We start from the raw sequence: 25748 nt of genomic DNA, 5'->3' as shown, positions 1-25748 counted from the left end.
GGCTGGTTTCAAACGCCTGGGCTCAAGTGATCCTTCTGCCTCAGCCTTTGAAAGTGCTGAGATTACGGGCTTAAGTCACCTCTCCTGGTCCCTAGCTGAGCTTTTAGAGAGAAATTTTCCCTACACATTAAAAAGTGTCAGTCCAGTACTAGCCCTTTTCCTTACCTGTTGAGCCCTTATAATAATATGCCAGGCACTGTGTTGATTCATAATCTAGAGAGGCAGCCACTGCCTCAGGTGGATTCATTTATTCATTGGACATGCTCTGGAAACATATAACAAGGTATCTGATCTAGTTCTTGGTCAGGCGCAGCTTCCTTAAGGAACTGACATTCCTGCCAAATGCTCAAAGTTAAGTAGAAGGTGATGAGGGGAACCTGGGTTATAAAAGAGCCCAAGAGAACCATGCATTTAAGTCCCTGAAGTGTGGGGGATGATGGGACGGATAAGATGTTCAAGGATCCTGAAGACCTTGCCAATAGTTGGAATGTGGAGCTGGGGGTGGTGTGACCCAGATGAGGTTGAAGTAAGCAGGGACAAAACAGGACAGAGCCTTGCTGTATGCTAAGTCTGCTTTAGTCAGGAATCTTTTGGTTGAAAGTGACAACGAACCCACTGAAGGAAAAAAAGGGGCTAAGAGTTCAGGGTTCTCATCTTTGGTCTCCTTTGTGTTAGCTTCTCTCTTGATCAGGCCTCTGTGAGTGGTCTCTGATCTCCCTAGTCACACAGAAGCCAACAGCTGGAGTCAAGAGAAGGGGGTGAGGAAGGCCGATGAATAGGGGCTACTTGTCTTTCCACTATTACCCTCAAGTCTACCTTCTTTGCAGGCAAGTCTAGACCTCCTCAGGTAGACCCTCAGTGGGAGGGCAGGAAGCTTAGCCTTTTAGACTCCAAAGCCGTTTGCTTTCTTAAAAATAGCAAACCCACAGCCCCCTATCTCTTTAAGGGGCTAAACACATTTTCTCTGCTGTATCCTCAGCCTACCTGGGGAGCAGGACCATTTGGGTTTGGTAAGAGAAAAAAGGAGGGCGAAAACCCCGGACACTCCTCCTGTCTCCCGACCCTCGTTCTGGCCCTCTGGCCCTCAGTACTAAGCAGGCCCTGACCTACTTGTCTTACTCTTGCTGCTTCTTCCCGCCGGGCCTCTTGCCCCTTCTCCGACCATGCTGCAGGTCCTGCCCCAACTTTAGGACTTCAGAACTCCTCCACCGTGCCGTGGAGGAACAGCCCTTCTTCCACCTCACGCACACCCTACCACGGCAGAACCAATCGAAGACTATCCCAGCCGGGACCCCCCTTTTTTTTCCTGGGACCCAGCGTTTCCGCCTCCGGGGCGCAGACTCCTCCCCCTCACCGTCCCAATTGTATTCCCTGGAAGAGCAGCCGGAAAAGCCTCCGCCTGCTCATACCAGGATAGGCAAGAAGCTGGTTTCTCCTCGCAGCCGGCTCCCTGAGGCCCAGGAACCACCGCGGCGGCCGGCACCACCTGGACCCAGCTCCAGGCGGGCGCGGCTTCAGCACCACGGACAGCACCCCACCCGCGGCCCTCCCTCCGGCGGCGCGCTCCAGCCGGTGTAGGCGAGGCAGCGAGCTATGCCCGCGGCATGGCCCGGCGCTGCGGCCCCGTGGCGCTGCTCCTTGGCTTCGGCCTCCTCCGGCTGTGCTCAGGTAAGGGAAAGATGGGCACTGGCCAGGTTCTCCTACCCCAGCCAACGGCCCAAGACTCGCCGCCCTCTGACTCACCCCTGCTAGGCCGGAAGGTGGAAGAAGGGATTCCCTAGAGGTGGGGGAGTCTGCTGGGGGTTAGGGGAGAGCCCCCCGGGACTGCAGAGAGCACCTGGGAGGCTGGACTGGGAAGGAGACATACTCGAAGGAGTAAGTGAAGCAAGAAAGAGATGGAAACCTGGCCAGCGGTGGTAGGGGTGGTGCAGGCACAGAGAGCAAGGAGGCCCTAGGGGGATCTCCCCAGGCGTCCTGGGGTGGCAGGAGGCCAGCTCTGAGGGCGCTAAGATGCCATCTGACTTTTTGTGAAACATTATCTCAAGAAAGGTACCTGGACCAGCACCCCTCCCTGGGCTCCCCATTGTTTCCCATCCCCCACATTGGGCTCCAGATTCTCGTCACCCCTCAGGGGCAGAGAAGGGGAGAAAACGGAACGGACTTTTCAACCCTCCTGTAGGGTGGGACAGGAGGCTTGGAAGGGAAGAAGCTCTGCCAGGCTGAGGACTAGGAAGGAACTCTCTGAGGGGATGGGGAGGGGTGTGTTCGTGCAGAGTTGCAGAGGGGGATGCAGTGTGCCGGGGAGGGGCAGGTACAAAGGGAATGCACAACTGAATGAGCTTTCCACACCTACAGGCCACCTCTAGGGGTGGGCTGCTGTGTGTGTGAAACTTGGGGCTAGATATATGCCTGACCCACAGCTTAGGCAGCCCAGCTATTCCACTCCAACCCAGTGCCTTTAGGGAGAGGGGAGGATGGCGTCGTGACCACAGTCACGTGTCATTACGTGAGGCACATAATGTCATTTGCACATGTAAATGGTGAACGGGAACAGTTATTTGTGTCCCACCACACATACACTTTCTCCTCCTCAATCAGCAGGAGAAAGGATGTGTGTGGTGGGACACAAATAACTGGGACAAATAACTGTTCACCTTCACCGCCCTGCAAAACCTCCCTTGAGTCATAGGTATTTGCTGGGGAAGCCATGGAAGCAGAAATCTCAAACTGCCCTCTGAGACTTTGGGGGAAGAGCAGGTCTCCATGAATCCTTGCAGAGTGGGTTCTTAGTCTCAAGTCATCTCTGTGGAGCTGTGTAGACTCTTTGGTCAGTGGTCTCAGAGAGGGGCTTTTCTATGAAGACATTAATCTGGGGCCTCCCTGGGGTTAATCTAAGCATTTTGCAGTATACTTTGGGATGTAGGGAGATACTGGTTGGGCCTGGATTTTCCCATTTGCCTGGGGAGGGTGGGATGCTGGGTGGGCTCTCCTTGCCTGCTTACTTTCGTCCTGCCTTTCCCCTGCCCAGGGGTGTGGGGTACGGACACAGAGGAGCGGCTGGTGGAGCATCTCCTGGATCCTTCCCGCTACAACAAGCTTATCCGCCCAGCCACCAATGGCTCTGAGCTGGTGACAGTACAGCTTATGGTGTCACTGGCCCAGCTCATCAGTGTGGTGAGTAGGGGTCCCAGGCTCTCTGCCCAGCTACTGAAATCAGCCCCGCCAAAATGTGTTAATGCTTGTGTGCTTCCTCCCCTCGTGTTTCCAAGGCTTGGGGAGGTGTGAGAGGGACCCTGGGTGGTGGCAGTGACCCCACAGGCTTAGGGGCCTTCTCGGCAGCCTCTCTTCCTCCCTGCAGCATGAGCGGGAGCAGATCATGACCACCAATGTCTGGCTGACCCAGGTAAGCGTAAGTGCTCTCTTCCACCCACACCCCTGGCCTTCTCTCTCTTCCTTTTTCCCCATGTGCTTTTTTCTTTCTTAATCTCTCAAAACAGGCAGAAAAGTATAGAGTTTGGAGTCCTAAACAATTGGATTTGAATCTTGGCACTCACCAGCCTTGTGACTTTAAACATATTAAACTCTCCAAGATTCATTTTCTCATTTGTAAATGTAGATTCTAATACTGTACCTTGGCCTAGCTGTGCAAATTAAATGAGAAAGTACCACATGAGCCATACCTGATGGGCAGAGAAGTCACTGTGGGGAAGAGGCTGGCTTTTAAAAGGTCCCTCAAGCCATATGGGCCCCCTCTAGTTCGTTTCCTTAACCTTGAGCCCCGCCCAGGTCACAAGTTGGTACTGCCTCCCTCTCTCATTTCCCAGGAGTGGGAAGATTATCGCCTCACCTGGAAGCCTGAAGAGTTTGACAATATGAAGAAAGTTCGGCTCCCTTCCAAACACATCTGGCTCCCAGATGTGGTCCTGTACAACAAGTAGGTGCAATGGGAAGGTTGGGGGAGACCATTGGAGGGCTCAGGGAGGGAAGGGGTTCTGGGGAAAATAAGAGAAATTACTTATGCTATGGGAGGGGAGGGACTTATAATAGATATGTAGTCACTACCTAGACAGACAGACCCAGACCAGTGAGGTACAGTGTGGACAGCCAAGGTGACCTGGGCAATGACCAGCCCACTCCCAGCCGGTTAGGACTCCCAGTATGTATTTGATGATGTGGTGGGGATACAAACAAGTATTGACAGCCCCCAGCGCCTCAACTGATTCAGGAACAGGCTTTCCTGGAAGTCTGGGAAGGATCAAAGAACTTTAAGTTCCCAGTTTCTCCTCCAGGTTCTATCCTGTCTCCTGCAATAATCCATCTTATCTCTAAGGTACAAAGCCACCTTCCTCAACTGATGGGACCATGCCCTGTCCCCTTCCATTGCTTGGGGCTCCTCACTCTGGCCTCCTGGCTCCCCTGACTTCTCCACCCTCATGAGGATCAACCAGCTTATACAATGTGTGACAAGTAGCAGATGTGTCCCCTTCCTCCACCCACCACCCCCTTCTACCTGCAAGGTGTCACACAGGCCTTCTGACCAGGACACTTCTTCTGGTCACTAACCTTCCCCCCCCCTCCCCATATCCCCTTCTTGCTCAATTCCACCTCTCTATACTCCTGGATGGTTACTCTCAGATCTGGGTGTCCCCTCCCCATGTCTCCCTCTGGTTTTGCTCTCCTCCCATTAGGGGCTGGGTTGATGGGTAAGGAGGAAGGAACGCTTAGGCCAGGGCTGACTGTGCCCATCCTTTGGCAGTGCTGACGGCATGTACGAGGTTTCCTTCTATTCCAATGCCGTGGTCTCCTATGATGGCAGCATCTTCTGGCTGCCGCCTGCCATCTACAAGAGCGCATGCAAGATTGAAGTAAAGCACTTCCCATTTGACCAGCAGAACTGCACCATGAAGTTCCGTTCGTGGACCTACGACCGCACAGAGATCGACTTGGTGCTGAAGAGTGAGGTGGCCAGCCTGGACGACTTCACACCTAGTGGTGAGTGGGACATCGTGGCGCTGCCGGGCCGGCGCAACGAGAACCCCGACGACTCTACGTACGTGGACATCACGTATGACTTCATCATTCGCCGCAAGCCGCTCTTCTACACCATCAACCTCATCATCCCCTGTGTGCTCATCACCTCGCTAGCCATCCTTGTCTTCTACCTGCCATCCGACTGTGGCGAGAAGATGACGTTGTGCATCTCAGTGCTGCTGGCGCTCACGGTCTTCCTGCTGCTCATCTCCAAGATCGTGCCTCCCACCTCCCTCGACGTGCCGCTCGTCGGCAAGTACCTCATGTTCACCATGGTGCTTGTCACCTTCTCCATCGTCACCAGCGTGTGCGTGCTCAACGTGCACCACCGCTCGCCCACCACGCACACCATGGCGCCCTGGGTGAAGGTCGTCTTCCTGGAGAAGCTGCCCGCGCTGCTCTTCATGCAGCAGCCACGCCATCATTGCGCCCGTCAGCGCCTGCGCCTGCGGCGACGCCAGCGTGAGCGCGAGGGCGCTGGAGCCCTCTTCTTCCGCGAAGCCCCAGGGGCCGACTCCTGCACGTGCTTCGTCAACCGCGCGTCGGTGCAGGGGTTGGCCGGGGCCTTCGGGGCTGAGCCTGCACCGGTGGCGGGCCCCGGGCGCTCAGGGGAGCCGTGTGGCTGTGGCCTCCGGGAGGCGGTGGACGGCGTGCGCTTCATCGCAGACCACATGCGGAGCGAGGACGATGACCAGAGCGTGAGTGCCGCAAGCTGGGACCCCGGGCGTGAGAAATGGGGTCTGCCAGGGCCCGGGTATCTGGAAAGCAGCGGCGTTCTATAGACATGCAGAGCTAGTAGGAGTGTAGGGGAGGAAAATGTGAGTCAGGCCTGTGTTGCGGGCCTGGGTGCTGGCTAGGGCCCTTCTGGGTTGGCTTCCGGGAGATTGTGCGGCCTAAATTGGAGTCGGTGGAAGATGACCTTGCTGCTTCCTGAGGGCTAGCACCCAGGGCAAAATGCCTGAGCTGGGGCATCGTTATATGGGCAGGGAGGCCTGAAACACGAGGAGGCCCTTTAGGGTTGGCAGCCAGCCTGTGGCCGTGACCCCGAGAGTCCCCCCCCAACCCCCCGCTGCTTGCATGCCCACATCCAAGTTGTTAACCTGCAGCTCTTAGCACAAGTGATGAGTCTTTTGTGCACCGCACAGGCAGGAGGGGGCAAAATTGAGGACAGTAGGAGTGGTGTGTATTGGGGGAGGGGTGGCGTTGGTGGCGGGGTTAGAGATTCCAGGAGCCTGCTTGTGGTGGAGAGCATGGAGTCCTAAATCAATATCCGTGCTCTTCTGAGTCCCAGGGGATGGCCTCCTGAAATATTTATGGAGATGGGGGTGGGTGAAGGGGAGGGCTCCTTGGTCCCTTCCTCAGGCTTTCTGCACACCCGGCTTTTGGCTTCTTCTACAGGGTTCCCTGAGAGCTTCTTTGAGACTGAGCCAAGAGTTGGGGGAGATATGATAGGCTGACATCCCCCCGACCCCGCACTTTGGGTAGGGGCCGGCCCCACCCTGTGGTCAGTCTCTGGCTACCTGGCTGGTTCCAGGCTGAGGCTCAGCTGTTGCCATGGTGACTGGCCAGGGTTCCTCTAGGACAGCTGCCATTCTGGCTGGGGGATGAAGAAGGGCATTGCGGTGTGGGCCTCAGAGATCTGTTTCCCTGGACAGCAGGAGATGGGTTGGAGCTGAAGCTTGGACCAGGGAGCATACACTAGAGGAGATGGGGTGGGAACCTTAGAGCCAGCTGAGGCCAAGTGGGAGATGCTGGGATTCAGGGACTCAGCAGGCTGTGGTTACCGCCTCCACCTCTCCTGCTGCAGTCACGCATGTATTGTGCATTTACCGAGCTAGGTGCTGAGGATGTGGTGACCTACTTGGATGCTTCACAGGCACCTCAAACTCAACATGCTCAAAACTGAGTATTTGGTCTACATCCTAACCACCAACTTGCTCCTCCACCAGTTTTTAGTACACGGCATCACCATTCACTCAATGGCTCAGACTGAAAACCCAGAGGGATCCTTGATCCTGTCCTTTCTCACCTCCCTCTCTGTCCAATTCATCAGAAGTCTTGTCCTGTCACAACCCCAAAGTCATTCTCAGCTTCATCCGTTTTTCAGCATCTCCATGCTAACACCCTGGTTCTAGGACATCATCAGCTCTTGCCTGGCCTAGGGCAGAAGAGTCTCCTAATAGTCTCCCTGATTCAGCTCCTGTGCTCCTGCATCCAAATAGATGTCTCCCTCTCGGCTCATGCCTTTCCCTCCTTGCCCAGGTCACTGGTCACTGGCTTATCTTTTATTTATTTTTTTGATATGTGTTTCGCTTTTATTGCCCAGGCTGGAGTGCAGTGGTGCGACCTCGGCTCACTGCAATCTCCGCCTCCGGGGTTCAAGCGATTCTCCTGCCTCAGCCTCCCGAGTAGCTGGGATTATAGGTTCCCGCCACCACGCCCAGCTAATTTTTTGTATTTTTAGTAGAGACGGGGTTTTACCATGTTGGCCAGAATGGTCTCAAACCCTTGACCTCAGGTGATCCACCCGCCTCAGTCTCCCAAAGTGCTGGGATTACAGGCATGAGCCACTGCGCCCAGCCTGGCTTATCTTGTCTTAAGCAAGTCAAGCTCTTTCGTGGCCTCAGGACCTTTGCACACATGGGTCCCTCTGCCTGGGATGCCCTGTTTTTTTCTTTAAAAAAAAATTATTACAATTATTAACTTTCACTCTACTATTTGAGAGTAAATTGTAGACACTGTGACCCTTTATCCCAAATAATTCAGTGTGTCTCTCCTAAGAACAGGGACACTCTCTTGCATAACCCAGGTTCAGTGATCGACTGCTGGTAATTTAGCACTGATATCTGTATCTCATATAAATTCAACATTTAAATTTTCCCAATTGTCCCAGTGATGTCCTTTGTAGCATCACCCCCCACCCTCATCCTAATCCAGGGTCTCAAATTACATTTAGTTGTCATGTCTCTAGTTTCCTTCAATCTGGAACAGTTCCTCAGCTTTGTCTTTCATGGCATAAACGTTTTTAAAGGGACCAGGCCGGCCGAATGTCCCTCCGTGTGGGTTTGTCTGATTGTTTCTTTAACTTTTTCCTCATGCAGCTGGTTCTCTCTCACTCATCAGACCTCAGCTTAAATCTCACCTCCTCAAAAAGGCATTCCCAGACCACATTCTAAATGATATCTCCTCCTTTTATCTCAATCCTTTGTTTGCCAGTGTGGAATTTTTAAATTTGTGCTTATTTTTGCTCCACCTCCCTCAGTAGACTGTAAACCACTGGCTGCGTTTCTGTTGCTCATTTGCATCCCCAGTGTGTAGCATGGTGCCAGGTATATAACAGGCACAGTTGCCACGCGAGTGAGTTCTTCAGCTGCTGACTAAATAAAGATGCTCAGTGGCTGTCTCCCCACCCCCTGAGCTGGCCTGGCTCCAGATAAACACGTGCACAAAGGCCCAGACTCAGGCTGGAGTAGAGCAGCTCTGAGGAGATGCTGGCCGTTTGTGCAAGCCTTGTGACTGGCTCTCAAACCCACAGACAGCATTATCTTTTTGACCGATTTGTTCACATCTGGGACCTGGTCTCACCCTCTGGGGACGTAGTGTGGTTGGATGGGGCTCAGTGTGTGATCATAAAAGGAGCCAGGCCGGCTGAGGCAGCCACTTACTCACTAAAGCATCAGCCATTTACTCAACACTCTGTGTTCCAGATGTTGAGATGACAAAGATGAATCAGGGTCCTTGTTTAGGAACTTGTAGCTTAGTAGGGGGACAGGCATGCAAATTGAAACAATACAGTACAGTAAATATACTGTGATGGAGACGTGTACACAGTGCAGAGGGAACCCAGAGCAGACAGCAGTTCATGCTGATCTGGGGATCAAGGCAGCCTTCAGAGAAGGTGATGTTTGATTTGGGCTTTGAAGGATATGTAGGAGTGCACCAGGTAGAGAAAGGGAGCTCAGGATTTCCAGACACAAAGGAAACCCAAAGACACAGAGATCTGGGAGGACACACTAGGGTTTGGTAGGGCTATGTTATGGGGTGGGAGAAGGAGGAGATAGGCTCATATTTGTCATGGGTGGTCTTGATTCCAGACTGGGGAGTTTGGATGGGCCCTGAAGGCAGTGGGGCCACTGGAGGCTTTTACTAAGATCAGAGCCATGCTTTAACAAGATCATTCTGGGATCACTGCAGGAGAGGAGTGGGGTGTGTGTCTGTGTGGTGGGACCCGCTTATACTCGTTTGTCTCCCATCCTGCATCATGTGACCTGGGCCTCCTCCGTCTCCTCCATCCAGGTGAGTGAGGACTGGAAGTACGTCGCCATGGTGATCGACCGCCTCTTCCTCTGGATCTTTGTCTTTGTCTGTGTCTTTGGCACCATCGGCATGTTCCTGCAGCCTCTCTTCCAGAACTACACCACCACCACCTTCCTCCACTCAGACCACTCAGCCCCCAGCTCCAAGTGAGGCCCTTCCTCATCTCCATGCTCTTTCACCCTGCCACCCTCTGCTGCACAGTAGTGTTGGGTGGAGGATGGACGAGTGAGCTACCAGGAAGAGGGGTGCTGCCCCCACAGACCCATCCTTTTGCTTCATCTGGAGTCCCTCCTCCCCCACGCCTCCATCCACACACAGCAGCTCCAACCTGGAGGCTGGACCAGCTGCTTTGTTTTGGCTGCTCTCCATCTCTTGTACCAGCCCAGGCAATAGTGTTGAGGAGGGGAGCAAGGCTGCTAAGTGGAAGACAGAGATGGCAGAGCCATCCACCCTGAGGAGTGATGGGCAAGGGGCCAGGAAGGGGACAGGATTGTCTGCTGCCTCCAAGTCATGGGAGAAGAGGGGTATAGGACACGGGGTGGAAGGGCAGGAGCTCAGACCGCACCGGGCTGGCCTGACACAATGGTAGCTCTGAAGGGAGGTGAAGAGAGAGGCCTGGGTGTGACCTGACACCTGCCGCTGCTTGAGTGGACAGCAGCTGGACTGGGTGGGCCCCACAGTGGTCAGCGATTCCTGCCAAGTAGGGTTTAGCCTGGCTCCATGGTCACAGACCCCTGGGGGAGGCTTCCAGCTCAGTCCCACAGCCCCTTGCTTCTAAGGGATCCAGAGACCTGCTCCAGATCCTCTTTCCCCACTGAAGAATTCTGCACCCTCTGGACTTCCCTCTTCTTCCTTCCTTTCTCAGGCTCAAGGTGTGGGGGGCAAGGCTGAGTATTAGGGGAGCTTCTGAGTTCTGAATCTTTGGGTGACCTGCTTGGAGTCTCAGGTCCAAATACTTGAAATCTGTGAGAAGTCCAAGTTCATGGGCTTTTGGAACTGGAAGAACTTTGTACAGCCATGGATTCCAACATAAGCCATGTTGCAGATGAAGAAACTGACCCACACGGTGAGACAAGCACAGGTGGGTCTGACTCTTCCTCCCTGCCCTGAGATCCATCTGTCGAGTGCCCTGTTTTTTCCCCACTTTGAACTGACTGGTTACTCTAAGGAAGTGAACTAAGGATGTTAGCTTTAAGCCAACCCAGCCTCTTTGTCCACAGCAGAGCTGAGGTGAACAGCTGGAACCCTGCTACATCCGTGCTGCTCCAGTCTGTTCTGCTCATGGCTCCATCCTTCTGGCTGTCACTCTTCCTCTTCCCCTTCCCAACCAAACCTGAGCAGCTTTGAAGCAGAACTTGGGAAGGACAGGGCTGCTGCTGCCAGCGACACCTCAGAAAGCATAGCCTCGGCTTCCTGCCCCATGTGTCCCTGGAAGCTGTACCCTGACTCTGCTTCCAGAGGCCAGCTGGAGGCCACCTGGCTGGGTAGCCCAGAGAACAGACCTTTTAAGGGATCTCCTGCTTGCTTGTGGTCCCAGCCTGGGCTCAACGCTGGGCCAGCAGATGGTGGGTTACAGACGGGTCAGCCTGCCAAGTGCACCTGAGGGACCTGACCTGACACAAGCCATTTTGTCCCTCGAGCCCAGCTGGGACTCCTGCTTCTCTAAGCAGGGCAGAGGGAGGAGACACAGCACAGGCATAGAGCATGGGACAGGGACCCCCGGGTCTGGATTCAAGTCCTGGCCCTGCTAGTAACTCATGTGAGCCAGCTTGAGCAAGTCCCTTCATCTTGCTAGAGCTCAGCTTCCTTGCCTATAAAACGTAGGTGGCAATGCCCTCTTCCTGAGGTTGCTGTGAGGATAAGGCAGTGCTTGTGAAAAAGTCTAGCGCTGTACCTGGCACAGAGTAGATGCTTCATGAATGTTGAGTCTGACAGGCAACTGGAGCTGGTGAGAATGGGGTCCCCTGACTGTCATGCCAGCCTCCCTCCCAGGCCCACTCTTCCCCCCTCTTCCCTGAGGAAACCAAGTCTCCCTTATCAGGAAGAGTTGGGGGAGCTGGGAGGAACATTACAGGAACACCAGAGGGAGTCTAGCGGGTGGGCAGGCTTCTCTCTGCAGCCCCCTCAGCAGTTTCATTCCATTCCTGGGCTGAACCTTTGCCCTGGCCCTGCCTCCCTTCTGGGTCAGCACCTCCTGACACAGGTGTGTGCTCGGGGACCCCAGGCTCTAGTCCTGTACTGGCTGTGGAAGCATATCACTGGGACAGGAAGCCAGTGGCTGCAGGAGACAGGCCTCAGCGCATCTCCTCGTCTGTCAGGATGGGCTCACGGACACCTTTTCTTGGTAGCAGGGAGTGTCTCTGCACTATGGAAACTTTCCCTCTTCTAGAGCAGATTGGGAGTTGCCTGTATTATGCCTGAACCGTCCTTGAACTCATGGTCCTGGGGAAGGCGTCTTGGAACCAAACAGCAACAGGAAAGGAGCCTCCCTCTGAAGGGTAGGATGCCGGCCTGAGGCCCTCCCTCTTGGCTCTCCCAGGGCCTGGGCTACCCCGAGGCCCCAGCAGCTGCTGCTGTGGCTGTACTTGCTTTTAATATTTCCCATACATGGCTGTTGTCCAAGTTAAGTCACCAAATGGTGCTAGAGGGGATGGCAGAGAGCAGCTTGTCCAGCTCCTCTCCATGACCCGGTTAACACACGAGTAAACAGGCCTAGAGGTTGTCTGCTGTTTGACCTCTTTTAAGACCCGGCTGTGCTGCATCTACAAAATGAAGATGACAGAGCTAGCCGAGGTCTTCAGCAAGGAAGAAAGGGGTCAGTGTACATGAAAGGGTTACCTGGGCAGTGTCATTCCCTCCATCTCTGTACGCAGCCCTTTGGGAACCATCACAATAAGGAAGAGGTGAGGGCAGAGGTGAAGGCTCCACTGCCCAGGCAAGGTGCTACCATGTGGTGGGAGAGTGTGAACCCTCAAGTGCACTGGGAAGCTTTGGGGAACCACAGTCTCTTCCACCCTTGGGTCGTGTGTCGTCCTCTTCTCTTGATGTCAGGGAAGCCCCTATGCCTCCTTTCCGTGGTGGGGCTATCTGCAGAGAATCGGGTGCCCAGCTTAATGCTGGGCAAGGACTGGAGGAAGCTCCAGATCTGGAGGCGGCAGAGATACTGGATGGAAACCTGGAGCAAGGGTTTGGGAGGGGAAGTGAGGAAACAGGTTGAGACTATCTCCATCAGAGATGGCAAGGCCACAGGTGATCTGAGAACTATTTTTGTCTGAAAAGAAGGCATGCACAGGCTCTCTGCTTTTGACAGGTGGCGTTGCAGTGGGAGGAAGGCAGCTTCCTGGCGGGGAGATAGAAATACTAGAACAGCTGGTACCAAGTTATTGAAAATTTAAAAGCAAACAAGACACAGCAGCCCCCAGGTGGTGTGTTCTGCTGAGGAAGGCTACGGCAGAGGAAGGGCAAGACCGTTTCCCCCAATGGTCTTGAAACGGAAGAGGAAACAGGGAGGGCTCTTTGGATGGTTTGGGGACCTGGGGCTGTTTGTATTCCAGTATTAGCTCCTGTTACTAAGGGTCTGCTCTGCGCCAGGTCCTCAGCATGCGTTGTCTTTATTCCGCGTGACAATCCTATGGGAAGGGGCCTCCACCTACATAACAGAAATGCGGCGCAGAAAGACCAAGTGACAGCTAGTGAGTAGTGCTGGGCCTGAACCCCGAAGTCCACACTCTTGCTATAGCCGCTGAGGCAGGCAGAAGAGCTCCTTGGGAGGAAAGTAAGGGGCATTCAAGGCCTTCTCTGAATCACTCCCCAAGCCAGAGTAGACCTGGTTCCAGTTGTCCCCCCGTTTCCCGGCAGAGTCAGGCAGGTGTCATACCATCCCTCCCCGCCCAACCAGTGCTGGCCAGACTCCCATTCACCGACCTTGACTAGACAGCGAACAGCCACCTTTTAGTATTCATCCCAACAGGTCCAGGCGGTCAGTGTGATAGCCACGCAGTTCCTAAGGGACTGTAGGTCTAGGAATCATTAGGACACTCACTCAGCCACCCTCGATGCCCCCATCTTCCCCACACTGCCCTTGGCCTCCCCGCTCTGCACTCCTGGAGTATTTGCACTGGTCTAGCCTACTCCAGGTCAGACTCATTAGGAACTCAAGTTTCTCGTAAAGAAAGTTGTTTCCAAAGTTGTCTTGTCACTCTATTTGGGGGTTGGGAGAGAGCCCGTGGGGGCCAGCGTTGGCGAATACAGGAAAAAGGGAAAATGCTGGAGAAACTGGACTCGTGAGAGCTTAAAGACATCACAAGAATCCAAAGAAAAAGTGAGTGGTGACAGTCTGCCGAATCACTGTGATTTGCTGCTTTACAAACCCACTCAGATGGAAAAGAAATGGCCAAATGACTGGGCCTGGAGTAGGCAGAGTCCAGAAAAGGCCCCCGGGAGTCCTTTGTAAAGGGCTGGGCGGAGGTGAGGACCTCTCTCCTGAGGCGGGGATGGCGGGGGTTTCCTCTCACAGCCCCCGTGCTCTGGGAAGTCAAGGCTGCAGTTTGCATAAGGCCAGGCCTGCAGATCTGGGCCTACATCCTGGAAACAGTATTAAATTGTGAGCCCCCTAAATGAAATGCAAGGTAGACAGCAACTGAAATGAGCTGAAGAAAATCCCTCTTGCGCTCCCTCAGGGCAGCCCTACTTCCCAGCCCACTCAGGGAGCGTCGTGGGAGGACAGTGTTGTTCCCTCTGGACACAAAGTGGCTGGGCACTTGCCTCAGGCTATGAGGAAACTGTCCACTTTTTAAAAGACCTGGCACTACATTTCTGTCCATGTGGAACCGGAGCTGTCTGAGAACAGAGAGGACAGAGGCACTCAAGGTTCCTGGTACATCACAGCAGGCAGAGACAACAGCCTTCACTGTCTTTCCACTTAAAAGTGTTGGCCAGGTGCAGTGGCTCACGCCTGTAATCCCAGCACTTTGGGAGGCTGAGGCAGGTGGATCACCTGAGGTCAGGAGTTTGAGACCGGGCTGGCCAACATGGTATACAAAACATTAGCTGGCCGTGGTGGCGGCGCATGCCTGTAATCCCAGCTACTCGGGAGGCTGAGGCAGAATCGCTTGAACCCGGGAGGCAGAGGTTGCAGTGAGCCAAGATCGTGCCATTGCCCTCCACCTTGGGCAACAAAAGCGAAACTTCGTCTCAAACAAAACAAAACAAAAAACCAACCGTTCAGCTTACCCAGCAATGTAGCTCAGTAGACGATGAATGACACCTGTGGTGTTGTGGTGTTCTGGTCCTCAAGAAATATGCCCACAAACAACATGTCACTGGCCCTTCTAGCCTCAGTTGTTCCTTCTGTGTAATGGATGAGGCAGGTTTAACTGGAACTTAGCCTCACTGTTAGGTACTTTAGATCCTCTGGTTATGATATTATTAAAGGGTCCAGGATGAGTCTTCTAGAAATTCTGATGTAAATTACAATGTGAAAAAAGGTACATTCTCTCTGAAATTCAAGATGGAGAGATAATTTGGATGTCATCTATGATGTAAAAAGAAAATGGTCTGTCTCCTAAAACTACAACCAAGCCTGTCCTGGTCCTGGCTGCAACTTTACTCCAAATATGCACATTCCTGGAAGTCAAACAGCTGGTAGTAGTGGGGTTTGGAGGAGGTAGAAAACACCCCTGAAGGAGAGCTGGAATTATGTACCTAATAGGTGATCCTCTCTCAAGGGATGTTTTCCTACTCTGGGCCTTGAAATCTTGCGTCTCAAGTCCCGTGGGACAAGATATTTAATAGTGGGCTCTGGCTGGGAGCGGTGGCTCACGCCTGTAATCCCAGCACTTTGGGAGGCCGAGGTGGACCTCACGAGGTCAGGAGATTGAGACCATCCTGGCTAACACGGTGAAACCCCGTCTCTACTAAAAATACAAAAAAATTAGCCAGGCGTGGTGACAGGCGCCTGTAGTCCCAGCTACTCGGGAGGCTGAGGCAGGAGAATGGCGTGAACCCGGGAGGCGGAGCTTGCAGTGAGCCGAGATCGCGCCACTGCACTCCAGCCTGAGAGACAGAGTGATACTCCATCTCTAAATCAATCAATCAATCAATCAATCAATCAGTAGTGGGCCCCGCTGGGTACGTAATCAAAAGGTGCCTGATGAACCCCACCCCACCCAGACGCAAATTTACCCACAAAGGGAGGTTCTTTGAAATGGCTCCTTTCCAAAGGCTGAGGGACAGCCCTGTCCCCCACAGGTTCATGTCAGATGCCACTGGTGCTGTTATCAGAAACCCCAGGGCCACAGGTCCCTTTGTTCCCATTTTCACCTCCCCCAAGAAACCAGGACTTAAAACTTTCTAAGAATTCAGATTCTTGTTTTTTTTTATTTATGAGGAATGTATATTGTTAAGTCACTGTTATCAAGGGACACATAAAAGCAGAATCATAAAACTGGACTGCAGCCATCATCACAGTACCCGAGTCTATGCTTGGGGGTCTTCCTCACTCTGCTCTTGGAGTCACAACCAAGACTCCAAAAAACCAACGAAGTCCCTTCAATGTGAGTAAAGGAAACAGCTTCAAGCACTGACAATTTTTACAAGTGATTATTCAAGGAATGCACAGTAGCCACAGTTCAGACAAATCAACTACAAAAATCATTAAAAAGAAGAGTAGGGAGGGTCACTGCTTATTAAAAACAAAAGACTGGACAAAGAAAGTGAAGATAACAGTGGGCAGAAGCTCTGCCTCCTCTGTCCTGTGTGACTCAGAGGGGCATGGGGGCATGGGGGCGCAGGGATGTGCGATCTGACACGGCTCATTTCCAGCAGATGCGTGGAATTCAGGGATGCCTCGCTCTCTTCCTACAACAGAAACTGAATACTACAGGCTTGCTAGATAAGATCTTGGGGGTGAGTGGGGGTTCTGATCTTGTGAGAGCCTGTGTTCCCAGTTAAAGAAGAGGCAGCTGGCCAGAGCTCTGCTGGAGAACCTAATGCCCAAGATGGACCAGAGAGGCCAAACAACCTGAGGACTCAGCAGGTGACAACTCTGTAGCCTGAAGAGGAGAGGGGCTGCGCTGCCTTCTGATGCTGAGAACCACAGACCTCTCTGCCCTGGATGTGGGTGCCAAGACTGATTTACTGTGCCCCCAGCAGACCCAGAGCCAGGGAGCAGGCCTCTTCCACCCCAGGAGACAGGCGCCACTTCCCTACCAGTTCCTTGGGATGCTTTGGTGTTCTGCAAAGGCATCCTTAGTCTATTTTTAGAACTTGCATTTTCTTATTTTGGTCAATTTTTGGTCAAAAGTACAGAGAGTATAGAATAAAAGCAAAGATGTGAATGTCTCTACCAGACAGAGGATGACCTAGTCAGCAGTTTGGAGGGAAATCATCTGAGGGTGCTGGCTCAGCACGTTCCCAGATGAAGGTCTGTCATCTAAAGGAGAGAGGCAGGCTCAGCTCCTGAAGGTCGCAGAGCCTCAGTAGTCCTCCTGAGTGTGTCTAGCTAACTGTTATCGAGGGACACGTAAAAGCAGCATCACAAAACTGGACTGCAGCCATCACCACGGCACCAAATCTATGCTTGGGCTCTTCCCTGCTCTGCTCTTGGAGTCATGACCAACACTCTAAAAGCCAACAAAGTCCCTTCAACATGAGTAAAGGAAACAGTTTCAAGCACTGACAGTTTTTACGAGTGACTATTCAAAGAATGCACAGGAGCCAGAGAGCCAGACTCCACAGAGAGGCCAAAGGCTCTGAACACACGAGTCAATGTTCATGGAGGTATAGACAAAGGATTCTACCTCACAGAGTTTGAAGACAACCTGCCCTTTCACCCACAACTACTGCTTTCTATGTCAACCCTATAAAGATCAGGTCTGCGCCCTGCCCACGAGCCTACTTCTGAAGCCATCTGGAAAAATGAAAGCACTTGGATAAATGGAAAAGTATGCCTGAATTTTAAATCTGCTCAATTACAGGTTATCCGTAGCAGTTAAGAATCAACATCTATGGCATTCTTTAAAACACTCCTAATTTACATGTGACTTAGTCAACTTCCCTTGGTGTCACTGTCATGAGAGATATTACACCGGGTGGAACAGTGACGTAAGCCAACAGGATTTTTTGCCCTTATTCTTGCTAAGTCATGATTATCTGAGCAGAGATGATTTTATACCCTCTAGGATTTGTCCTGGATTTTTTCCTACCAGTTGGCTAGGGTGTACGCCCAGCATTGGCGGGGAAAATTCCTAGGAATGCTTTAGGAGAAGAGGCAGCTGGAAGCTTGGCAATATTCCAAGGTATGCCTGTGCTCCCTGGGAAGTGGTCTGTGTCATCCTGCCAGGTGAAACCTCTGCTATTGCTTGAGCAACTCCCTTAACCCAGTCTGGCTGGTTCTAGACTTCCCAGCTGCCGGGGAAAGGGATACACTTCCAGGGAAGCAGCTTTCCTTGCCTTGCCCGCCCTGCAGCTGGCTAAAGTGCAGGATGGGAGGATGGCTGGGCATTATCTGCAGGCTCCAATCACACTTCCGTGGCACTGGGAACTGCAGTTTTCAACTCCTACCCTTACAAATGTTTCACCAAATCCTTTATGTTCACCTCTTTGCCCTCTGAGGGGGAAAAGGAGACATTCTGATCACAAGGAAAGAATCTCAGAAGGGAAAGAGGGGAAGTAGAGGGGTCTGCGTAATCCACAAATGAAATTATCAGTCCCTGACATGATCCAGAGTTGACTGAAACCTAATCAAGACCGCAAGAGGTCAGTGTAGCAAACACAAAGGGAAAGGAAATGGAAACAAATCAAAACAAAACTTTTAAGAGGAAATGGACCGCAGGTGCTCAGTGACTGTGTATGCTTTGGGTAGAAAGAAAAGATAACTTCTTAGGTTTCTGCCTCTTCACTTGGGGGAAAAAAGGGGGGCCTGGCCAGACCTTGCCTAGCAATCCCAAAGAAAGCAGGATAAATGGGAACCCAAAGTTTTCAGTATCACCAATTATGGCTTAAAAAGAAAAAAAAAGGAGAAAAAAAAATCCCCTGACCATGTGATGAGGAATGCTACGACCTACCTCTCTCACACCCTAGTATGACACACCCTAATCCATCTGTCACTGGAGCATACTATACTGGGCAGAGATAAAAGTTCTTTTCCTCCTGGGGTTTGCTAATCCAGTTCCCATAGCCCATATCCTTCAGGCCTTTTTTGAAGTAGTTCTTGGCCGTCTCGTAGTCACGGGCAGCTTTCTTGGCCTCACCATAGGAGAGTCTCAGTAGATCCCTGCGGTAACGGAAGGAGCAGAGCTTCTTAAATAGAAGAAAAATGTTCTTTTTGGAGACCCGGGACAATTCATTCCGTGGCCTAGAGAAACAAAAGCACTCATTATTCACCTGGGACCTGTAAGATAAGGAGCTCACAGTGGAGACACCGTGGGAGGGGAGGCGGCTCTCAAGCCCTGAGACTGCAGAGGTATGATGCACCCTTGCAAGTCAGGGCAGAGGCTTGGTCCTCACTGCGCTCTCCTGTCTCCTTACCCATCCACAGTGCCTCTGGTACCGTCCAGGATCTCCAGGTCATAGCCATCAGCCAGACACCAGTTGACGCTTGTCTCCTTAGTCTTCCCGGATTGCCTTTTGGAATCATATACGCTGACTCTGCCAACCTAGGAATCCCAGAAGCAACGGGAGAAAGATGGAAACCTTTCAGGAGTAAGATTCTGAAGCAGGGACTCAAGACTCATAGGAGAGAGGAAGTGTGGGGTCATGATCTTTCCCCTGTATTTAGGGTTCTGTTTGGCTAAGACTGAGCACACTCTAGACATACTAACTCCACCTCGATTCAGATTAATTCTAGACTAAGAGAAGAAAAGCCCTTGGCATCCAAAAGGAAGAAAGTTTAAGTTCTTGGGAGACCAACCAATGTTGGTGGTGGGCCACTGTGGGCAATGTTCCCTTGTGGGCTACCACTGTGGGCAATGTTCCCCTTGCCCACAGTGTACATTTTCCCTCTGTTTACATGACTGCTTGAAAAGGAGGAAAATGTCAGGGAAAATAGAAGGGGGTTATAGCACCTTGGGGTGGTTGACAATAAAGGGATGTCGTAGTCCATCCTCAAATGCACTCCCATCTCTTGTCACACGACAGCAAATAGCACGGGTCAGATGCCCTTGGCTGAAAAGGTAACCTGAGTACAAAAAAGAGAAACATATATACCTGTGTTTGCACCAAATGCTGTTAAGAGGCAGAAGCATGTGGGGATTTTGGAAGTACAAGATATAGTTGTCAAGAAAGAGAAACAGCTGCCTTGTTAGGAAGCACCTTCTGACTGGGGCTACCAGGATCTTCCTACCACAGCAGACTGGACACTCAATCAATTACTGAGGAGTGAAGCATGCTTACTTTGATAAGGGAGACAAAACACCTGGCAATAAAGCATGCAGTTTGGGATCTGGGCACAAGAAGGACAGACCAGTTCCAGATCCCAAGGCAGGCCCCTTACCCAATGTGACAGATTTGAGATAAATGGGCTGCAGGAAGTGGGTCAACAGTGCCCCTTGCAGGCCCAGCACGTTCCAGCGTAGGATTTTGTCACTACAGGACATGGTACGGAGTCTCTCCCCGAGCCGAATGCCATCCCACGTAGGCACAATGTCACTGGATTCCACAGGGATTGTGCCTTCTCCTGTGTGAGAGACTTGGGTCAGACCCACAGGCGCCAATGGACCAAAGCACTCCCTGGCGTGGTTTTTATCCTCCTTAAGCTTGGGCCACAGGCTACATTCATTCATTCTTCACATATTTCACAGCCCCTGCTATGCGCCAGGCACTATGCTTGGTGCTGGGAAAGAACGGTGAGCAAAACCAAGTAAGATCTTTGTCCTCTTAAAACATCTATGGTAGTGAGGAGATTGAAAGGGAAGAGAATAGACACTAAACCAGTAGCCAGTACATACGGAAGAATTCCAGATGCTGACAGTGCTCTGAAGGCTCTGAGGCAGCTATGACGGAGGACCACAGGGGACACCTCCTGGGACAGCAGCAGCAGGGGAGCCCAGACATGGAGGAGGACAGCTGGAGTAAGTGTTTCAGGCACACAGGACAAAAGCAAAGGCCCCAAGGCAGCCAGCGGATTGGCTGTTCAGGGGCCTGACAGAGAGCCAGTGTGGACAGAGCATATGCGAGGGATGGGGAAAGTGGCATGAGAGGAGGCCGGGTGATCACAGCAGGTTTTGCTTGTATATGCAGTGCAGTGGGAAACCACTATCGGGTTTAAAAAAAAACAACAAAAAAATGCTTTACTGAGATATAGTTCATATGCCATACAGTTCACCCATTTAAAGCATACAATTCAGTCATTTTTAGTATATTCACAGAGTTCTGCAACTGTCACCACAGTCAATTTTAGAACATTTCATCGCTCCAAAAAGAAACCTTCTAACCCATTGGCGCAGTCACTCCTCATCTCTCCAACTCTCCCACTCCTGGCCCTGGCAACCACTCATCTACTTTCTGTCTCTATGGATTTGTCTATTCTGGACATTTCATATAAATGGAATCATACAATATGTGATCTTTTGTGACTGGCTTTTTTCATTTGGCATCAAGTTTTCAAGTGCATCCATATTGTAAGCATGTATCAGCACTTCACTTCTTTTTATCGCCAAAATAATATTCAATTTATGGATATATTTGATGTTTTATTTATGAATCCATCAGCTGATGGACGTCTGGGTTGTTTCCACTTTTTTGGCTCTTGTGAGTAATGCTGCCATGAACATTCACATATTAGTTTCCGTGTGGACACAGATCTCCCATCTCTCTGCAGCATATACCTAGGAGTGGAGCACCGGCTCCATGGTAACTGTGTCTATACTTTAGGGTATTTAGCAAGGTTTCAGGACCACCATGATGACTGCTGACGTGGCCTGAATGCAATGGAGTGGATGCGAAGAGACAGTAAGGAGACAGGAGAGGATAGGAGAGAAGGAGCCAGTGGACAAGGCAGAGTCAACTGCCAGCTAGACAGGAGGGGACCCCGGCACTTGGCATCCTCATCTGTCAACTCCTCAGGGCTTGGTTGTGCCGCACTCTTCATTTCCTCCCCGCTTTCTTGAGGTGATCCTATGCATTCTCATGGCCATGAAGACCCTATAGGGGGATGACTCCCATATTTCTATTTCCAGCCAAGCTCCCTCCTCTGAGTTCCACATGGGAACCCCCACCTCCTATTTGACTTGGGGATCTCCCAGATCTCCCAAACTAACACATTCAAAATAGAACCCTGATCTTACCACACAGCTCCCTGACCCAGGTCTTCCCTTTCCTGTAAACAGCACCTCTGTGCCCAGTGACTAATGGTAAAATCCTAGCAGCCTTGTAGAGACTTGGGGTCCCTGGACCTTGCAGAGCCTTTTGAGGAAAGGAGGCGGGGGCATGTATCACTCACCGTTCTCCACCTTGGTGCGGAGCTTTCCTTGTTTGGGATTCTCGAAGACAGGGTAGTGGCGGGACTCTGTGCTTTCCATAGCACGGTCGCTGCAGGACTTGTCAAAGAGGGCGCCATCTCCACATGGAGCAGTGCTGAAAAACAGGGGTGGCTGTTAAAACTCACCTGTGGGAAATCTGCAATTTCGTGGGGCTCCAAAACAGTCAGATGTGACAGAAGCAAGGGATGTGTTCTAAGGCCTACCATGGGAGACTGGAGGTGGACAGCAGTACATGTGAGTCATCTACACCTGAATATGGACCTCAAACCCACAGTGGAGTGTGGCTTATTGTATCAGGTTCGATTTACAGGCCAGGAGAGCATTCGGATACCCAATTCTAACAGCCTGGCAGGGCCCACCCTGGCAGCAACAGGAACTGTACAGACCTGATATACAGATGGAATGACACAGTCTTTTTTATTTGGAGCTTTTCTCCTCCCTTAGCAGGTTCAAATATACTATCCTTCGCAGTCTGGGAGTTGTATTTCATTAACTCACTGTAGAGAAACCTATAAAAAGAAAGTCTGGTTAGGAAGGCAGGTTCAATTCTGGGAAAAGCAGTTGTTTCTATAATCTGACCTCCAAATGAGCAAGTAAGGAAAAGTCTCAATGTTGCAGACCTTTCACAGTTTATCAGGTGGAAATTCTCCAGGGGAGACCCCAGCATTTCATAAAGCATAGTTAGCCTTTTGGGTCTCCTTCATTTCTGCTGAGGGCTCCTCGCTATGGTGGCTACAGGGATTCTAGAGCAGAGCAAACTGATTCAAGGACTACAGGAAGCTGTTGCTCCTTTCTAAGTCTCTCCCTTCATAAATTAAAGAAAAGGTGAGCTAGAGGAGAAAGCTGGCAGGGGCATCAAGGTTGTGTAGGTCCTCAAACGGAAATGGAAAGCTGCCTCATCCCCAAGGCCCTGAGGACTAAAAGGTCATTTTGTGTTTTTAGAAAAGAACATGAAGCAGCAGAGTTAGCAGAAAAAAGGACAGCATTTAAAAACAGGCCGAGCAGTGGGAGGCAGCTCAGGTCACAGAGGGGATGGATTCCATCAGACAGGTTCAAATGGACGGGTGAAAAGCAAAGGCTGCCACTGCCACATCATGACCCGTCTGTCTGAGGGGGATTCAGAGGCCGTGTCGGAGCCATGTGGGGCAGGGAACTGGAGCTCTCCACAGCCGGGCCACAGCTCTGACCTCACTCACCTGATGAAGCCTCTCCGGGAGATTATTTCTGCATGGCAGTCATTGACAGTTTCTCCTTTTAGGCTGAGAGAATCTCCTTTCACACAGCGATTCCCTAGGAAGGTGTTTAAAACAGAAATAGAATAATGGAAGGAAACCGATGGAAAACAGGATGAAGGCTATTTGTTCTGAAAGCTTCAAGGCAGAAACAGCCTCAGTTTCTCAGATCCTAGACTCCCATATTCTCTCCTCTAGGAACTAAGAACTCATTCCTCACTCTGAATTGACTGTAGCTAAAATGAAGTCTCTTCTCCCTGCCTTGGACTTACATGCATGGACTCCAGGGGAGGATGAGAGGGACCCGCTTTCAGGCGCCATGGGAGGCGGCATGTCTCAGAGCCTCACTCACCTGTTCCCAAGCTGACGACGACACCCATGTCCTCAGAGTCTTTTTTCATAATGATGGCGGCCAGAATCTTGCGGCCGAGCAAGGAGGGCTGGAAGCTGTTAGTCAGAGTGTTGAAGCACCGGTGGCTCAGCATGGCTATCTGGTCATGGAAGGTGCTGCCAGTGAGAGGGAGCTGTGGGGAAAAGAGGCTGTGTCAGCACCACAAAGCTGAGGCTGTGTCCACCATATTCACTGTGGGCAGGGAGATCAAGCTCTACTTGTCGTGTGAGTCATCTTTTCCTTCTTACATCTAGTGTCCCAGTTACATGCTCTCTCGAGGCTAAGAGTAAAGCCTAGGAATAACTCGCATGACAGCAAGAGCCACCTCCACTTAGGAGTTAGGAGGACCCCCCACCCCCAAAAAAAGGCACCAAAAGTAGACGTCTTAACTGTCTTTGGCTGTGCTTCTGGGGACCTTGAGAGGAGGAGCATAGTTCTTCTGAGACTGGCCCCTGTCACTGGGGTTACCTCTGTGAAACCCATGCGTTCTGCCTTCTCATTCTCCCCAATCAAGACACGGAGAGCCGCATCTGCTGCTTCCTGCTTGCCTTGCTTCTTGCTGTGTGCGCAGACGGCTGGGAACCAGCGACCCCCAACTTTTGCTTGGTAAACGAACCTTTGGGATGAGAAACAGAGAATGAAGACAAGTGCCAGACCCTGACATTGTTCCAAGGAAGGGTTAGTTTTGCTGAAGATGTGGCCAGTCTTGCAAACATATGGACCCGTCAAACAGAAGCTGTTTCTAAGGCAGCATTTCCTAGATTTTGGTCATTCATGAATCACCACATGATTTGTGCCAGATCCAGGTATTACTTGGACTATTAATTAATATTTTTCTCTAAATTGACTTCTTAGAGCCAGCCATTGTGGCTCACACCTGTAATCCCAGCAACTCGAGGAGCTAAGGTGGGAGATCACTTGAGGCCAGGAGTTCAAGACCAGCCTGGGCAACATAGTAATCCCCCCAGGCAACATAGTGAGACCCCTGTCTCTTAAAAAAAAAAAAAAAAATTAGCTGGGCACGGTGGTGTGTGCCTATAGTCTCAGCTACTTGGGAGGCTGGGGTGAGAGGATCACTTGAGCCCTGGAGGTCAAGGCTGCAGTGAGCTATGACTATATCACTGCACTCCAGCCTGCGCGAGACAGCAAGATCCCCATCTCTAAAATAAATAAACAGACTCTAAAAATGTAAATATCTGTAATACTAGGTATGAAAAAAGAGATAAAAATGTAAACACACTGAAATAGGAAACTTTGTTTCACTACTGTAAATGGAAAACCAGTATCACTTGCCACATATTGAAGGTGGCTGTAAAACAGAATATGATAAAATCATGTTATAAAATTCTGACTAGATACTGTTACCTGCAAAGGCTCTGAGCCTGTCCTTACTATAAAGGAAGATTATGAAGTATGAGGAAGGCTTAACGAAATGCTAGCACCAACTTGGACTCTCTTCTTAAGCAGAAATCAGAAGGGACTACCTTTCTCCCCACAAGTCACTGTTACTTCATACACTGTCTGATTTTTAAAGCGCCCAACTCCATTCCCTCATTTACTTCCTATTAGCTCAAGGCGACTTGACCTGGAGAGGTCATTAGGTCAAGGTCGGCCTTAGGCCAGGGACCCAGGTTTTGCTGGGAGTTGTTTTTTTGACTCCTGGCAGGCTTAAGCTAACTCTGGGGTAAGGAATGGATCTTGGGCGCATGAGCTGCGCTGACAATAAAGTGCCCAAGTGGAGCAGGGAGGTGGCTTCTACCGCTCCGGCTGGTAATTTCCAAACACAGAGGGAAGAGCATGGTGGAGCAAAACAGCTTGGAAATGTACCAGACAAGGCATCAAGAATCCTAGCTTTCAACCAGATCCTAATCTACTGGCTGAGAACCCAGCTTTGGATACTCTAACTGCATACAACAGAGGCTTCAGTTTCAAGACTTAGCAGCTCAGGCAGTAAAAGGAATCAACGTTTATGTTCAACCACATGGAGTTTCTCACTGTTCCTTGATGATCCGAAGCAACTGAATGCCTTCACTCCTTTCTTTGTCCATGCTGGCAGGCCCGTGCAGGCCAGTGGGCTTAAGTTCAGAATGAGAGGGACAGTGGCATGAAAAGAAGATGGTGAAGGTGGTCAGGAGGGACAGATTGTGTAGTATCTTTACCTCAGGGATCCAGGAGAATTTCATGACTGCCCTATGTGTTTGAAAAGAATATGAACTCTTATGTGCAAAGTTTTATACTGATATATTTACATATATGATAAAGTTTGTTAATTATGCAACTAGAATCCTTTAGAGCTGT

The 25748-nt window shown here is 51.3% G+C and overlaps 2 protein-coding genes across 5 annotated transcripts in view; one reads left to right on the top strand and one right to left on the bottom strand.

Moving 5' to 3' along the window:
• The first annotated feature begins 1386 nt into the window (after positions 1-1386).
• On the top strand, positions 1387-13534 carry CHRNB2 (cholinergic receptor nicotinic beta 2 subunit). Its single transcript, XM_003817109.5, has 6 exons — positions 1387-1668; positions 3029-3174; positions 3359-3403; positions 3825-3934; positions 4757-5729; positions 9328-13534. Exons 1-6 carry the CDS (start codon positions 1605-1607, stop codon positions 9496-9498), a joined length of 1509 nt encoding a protein of 502 aa, XP_003817157.1. The 5' UTR covers positions 1387-1604; the 3' UTR covers positions 9499-13534.
• A 2172-nt stretch (positions 13535-15706) lies between these two features.
• ADAR (adenosine deaminase RNA specific) overlaps positions 15707-25748 on the bottom strand; it is a 49640-nt gene continuing 39598 nt past the window's right edge. For all 4 annotated transcript variants that reach the window (XM_034936477.3, XM_055101147.2, XM_063605031.1 and 1 more), the window contains exons 7-15: positions 23841-24066; positions 23412-23583; positions 23024-23117; positions 22214-22336; positions 21788-21921; positions 19841-20023; positions 19413-19525; positions 18877-19004; positions 15707-18703 (exon numbers count right to left, since the gene is read on the bottom strand). In XM_034936477.3, coding sequence (XP_034792368.2) covers positions 18466-18703; positions 18877-19004; positions 19413-19525; positions 19841-20023; positions 21788-21921; positions 22214-22336; positions 23024-23117; positions 23412-23583; positions 23841-24066 — 1411 coding nt within the window. In that variant the 3' untranslated portion in view covers positions 15707-18465. The remainder of the gene's footprint in view (positions 18704-18876; positions 19005-19412; positions 19526-19840; positions 20024-21787; positions 21922-22213; positions 22337-23023; positions 23118-23411; positions 23584-23840; positions 24067-25748) is intronic.

This window comes from Pan paniscus, chromosome 1 (genome assembly GCF_029289425.2).
Source record: "Pan paniscus chromosome 1, NHGRI_mPanPan1-v2.0_pri, whole genome shotgun sequence".
In the NCBI taxonomy this organism is placed as follows: Eukaryota; Metazoa; Chordata; class Mammalia; order Primates; family Hominidae; genus Pan; species Pan paniscus.
The sequence above is the reverse complement of the archived record's forward strand: the minus strand, read 5'-3'. Positions and strand labels throughout refer to the sequence as shown.

Excerpts from the sequence above, each read along its gene's own strand:
- CHRNB2 (XM_003817109.5), top strand. The coding sequence starts at position 1,605 with ATGGCCCGGCGCTGCGGCCCCGTGGCGCTGCTCCTTGGCTTCGGCCTC. Across the intron at positions 1,669-3,028 it reads CCTCCTCCGGCTGTGCTCAG|GGGTGTGGGGTACGGACACA; the intron begins GTAAGGGAAAGA and ends TCCCCTGCCCAG. Across the intron at positions 5,730-9,327 it reads GCGAGGACGATGACCAGAGC|GTGAGTGAGGACTGGAAGTA; the intron begins GTGAGTGCCGCA and ends TCCTCCATCCAG.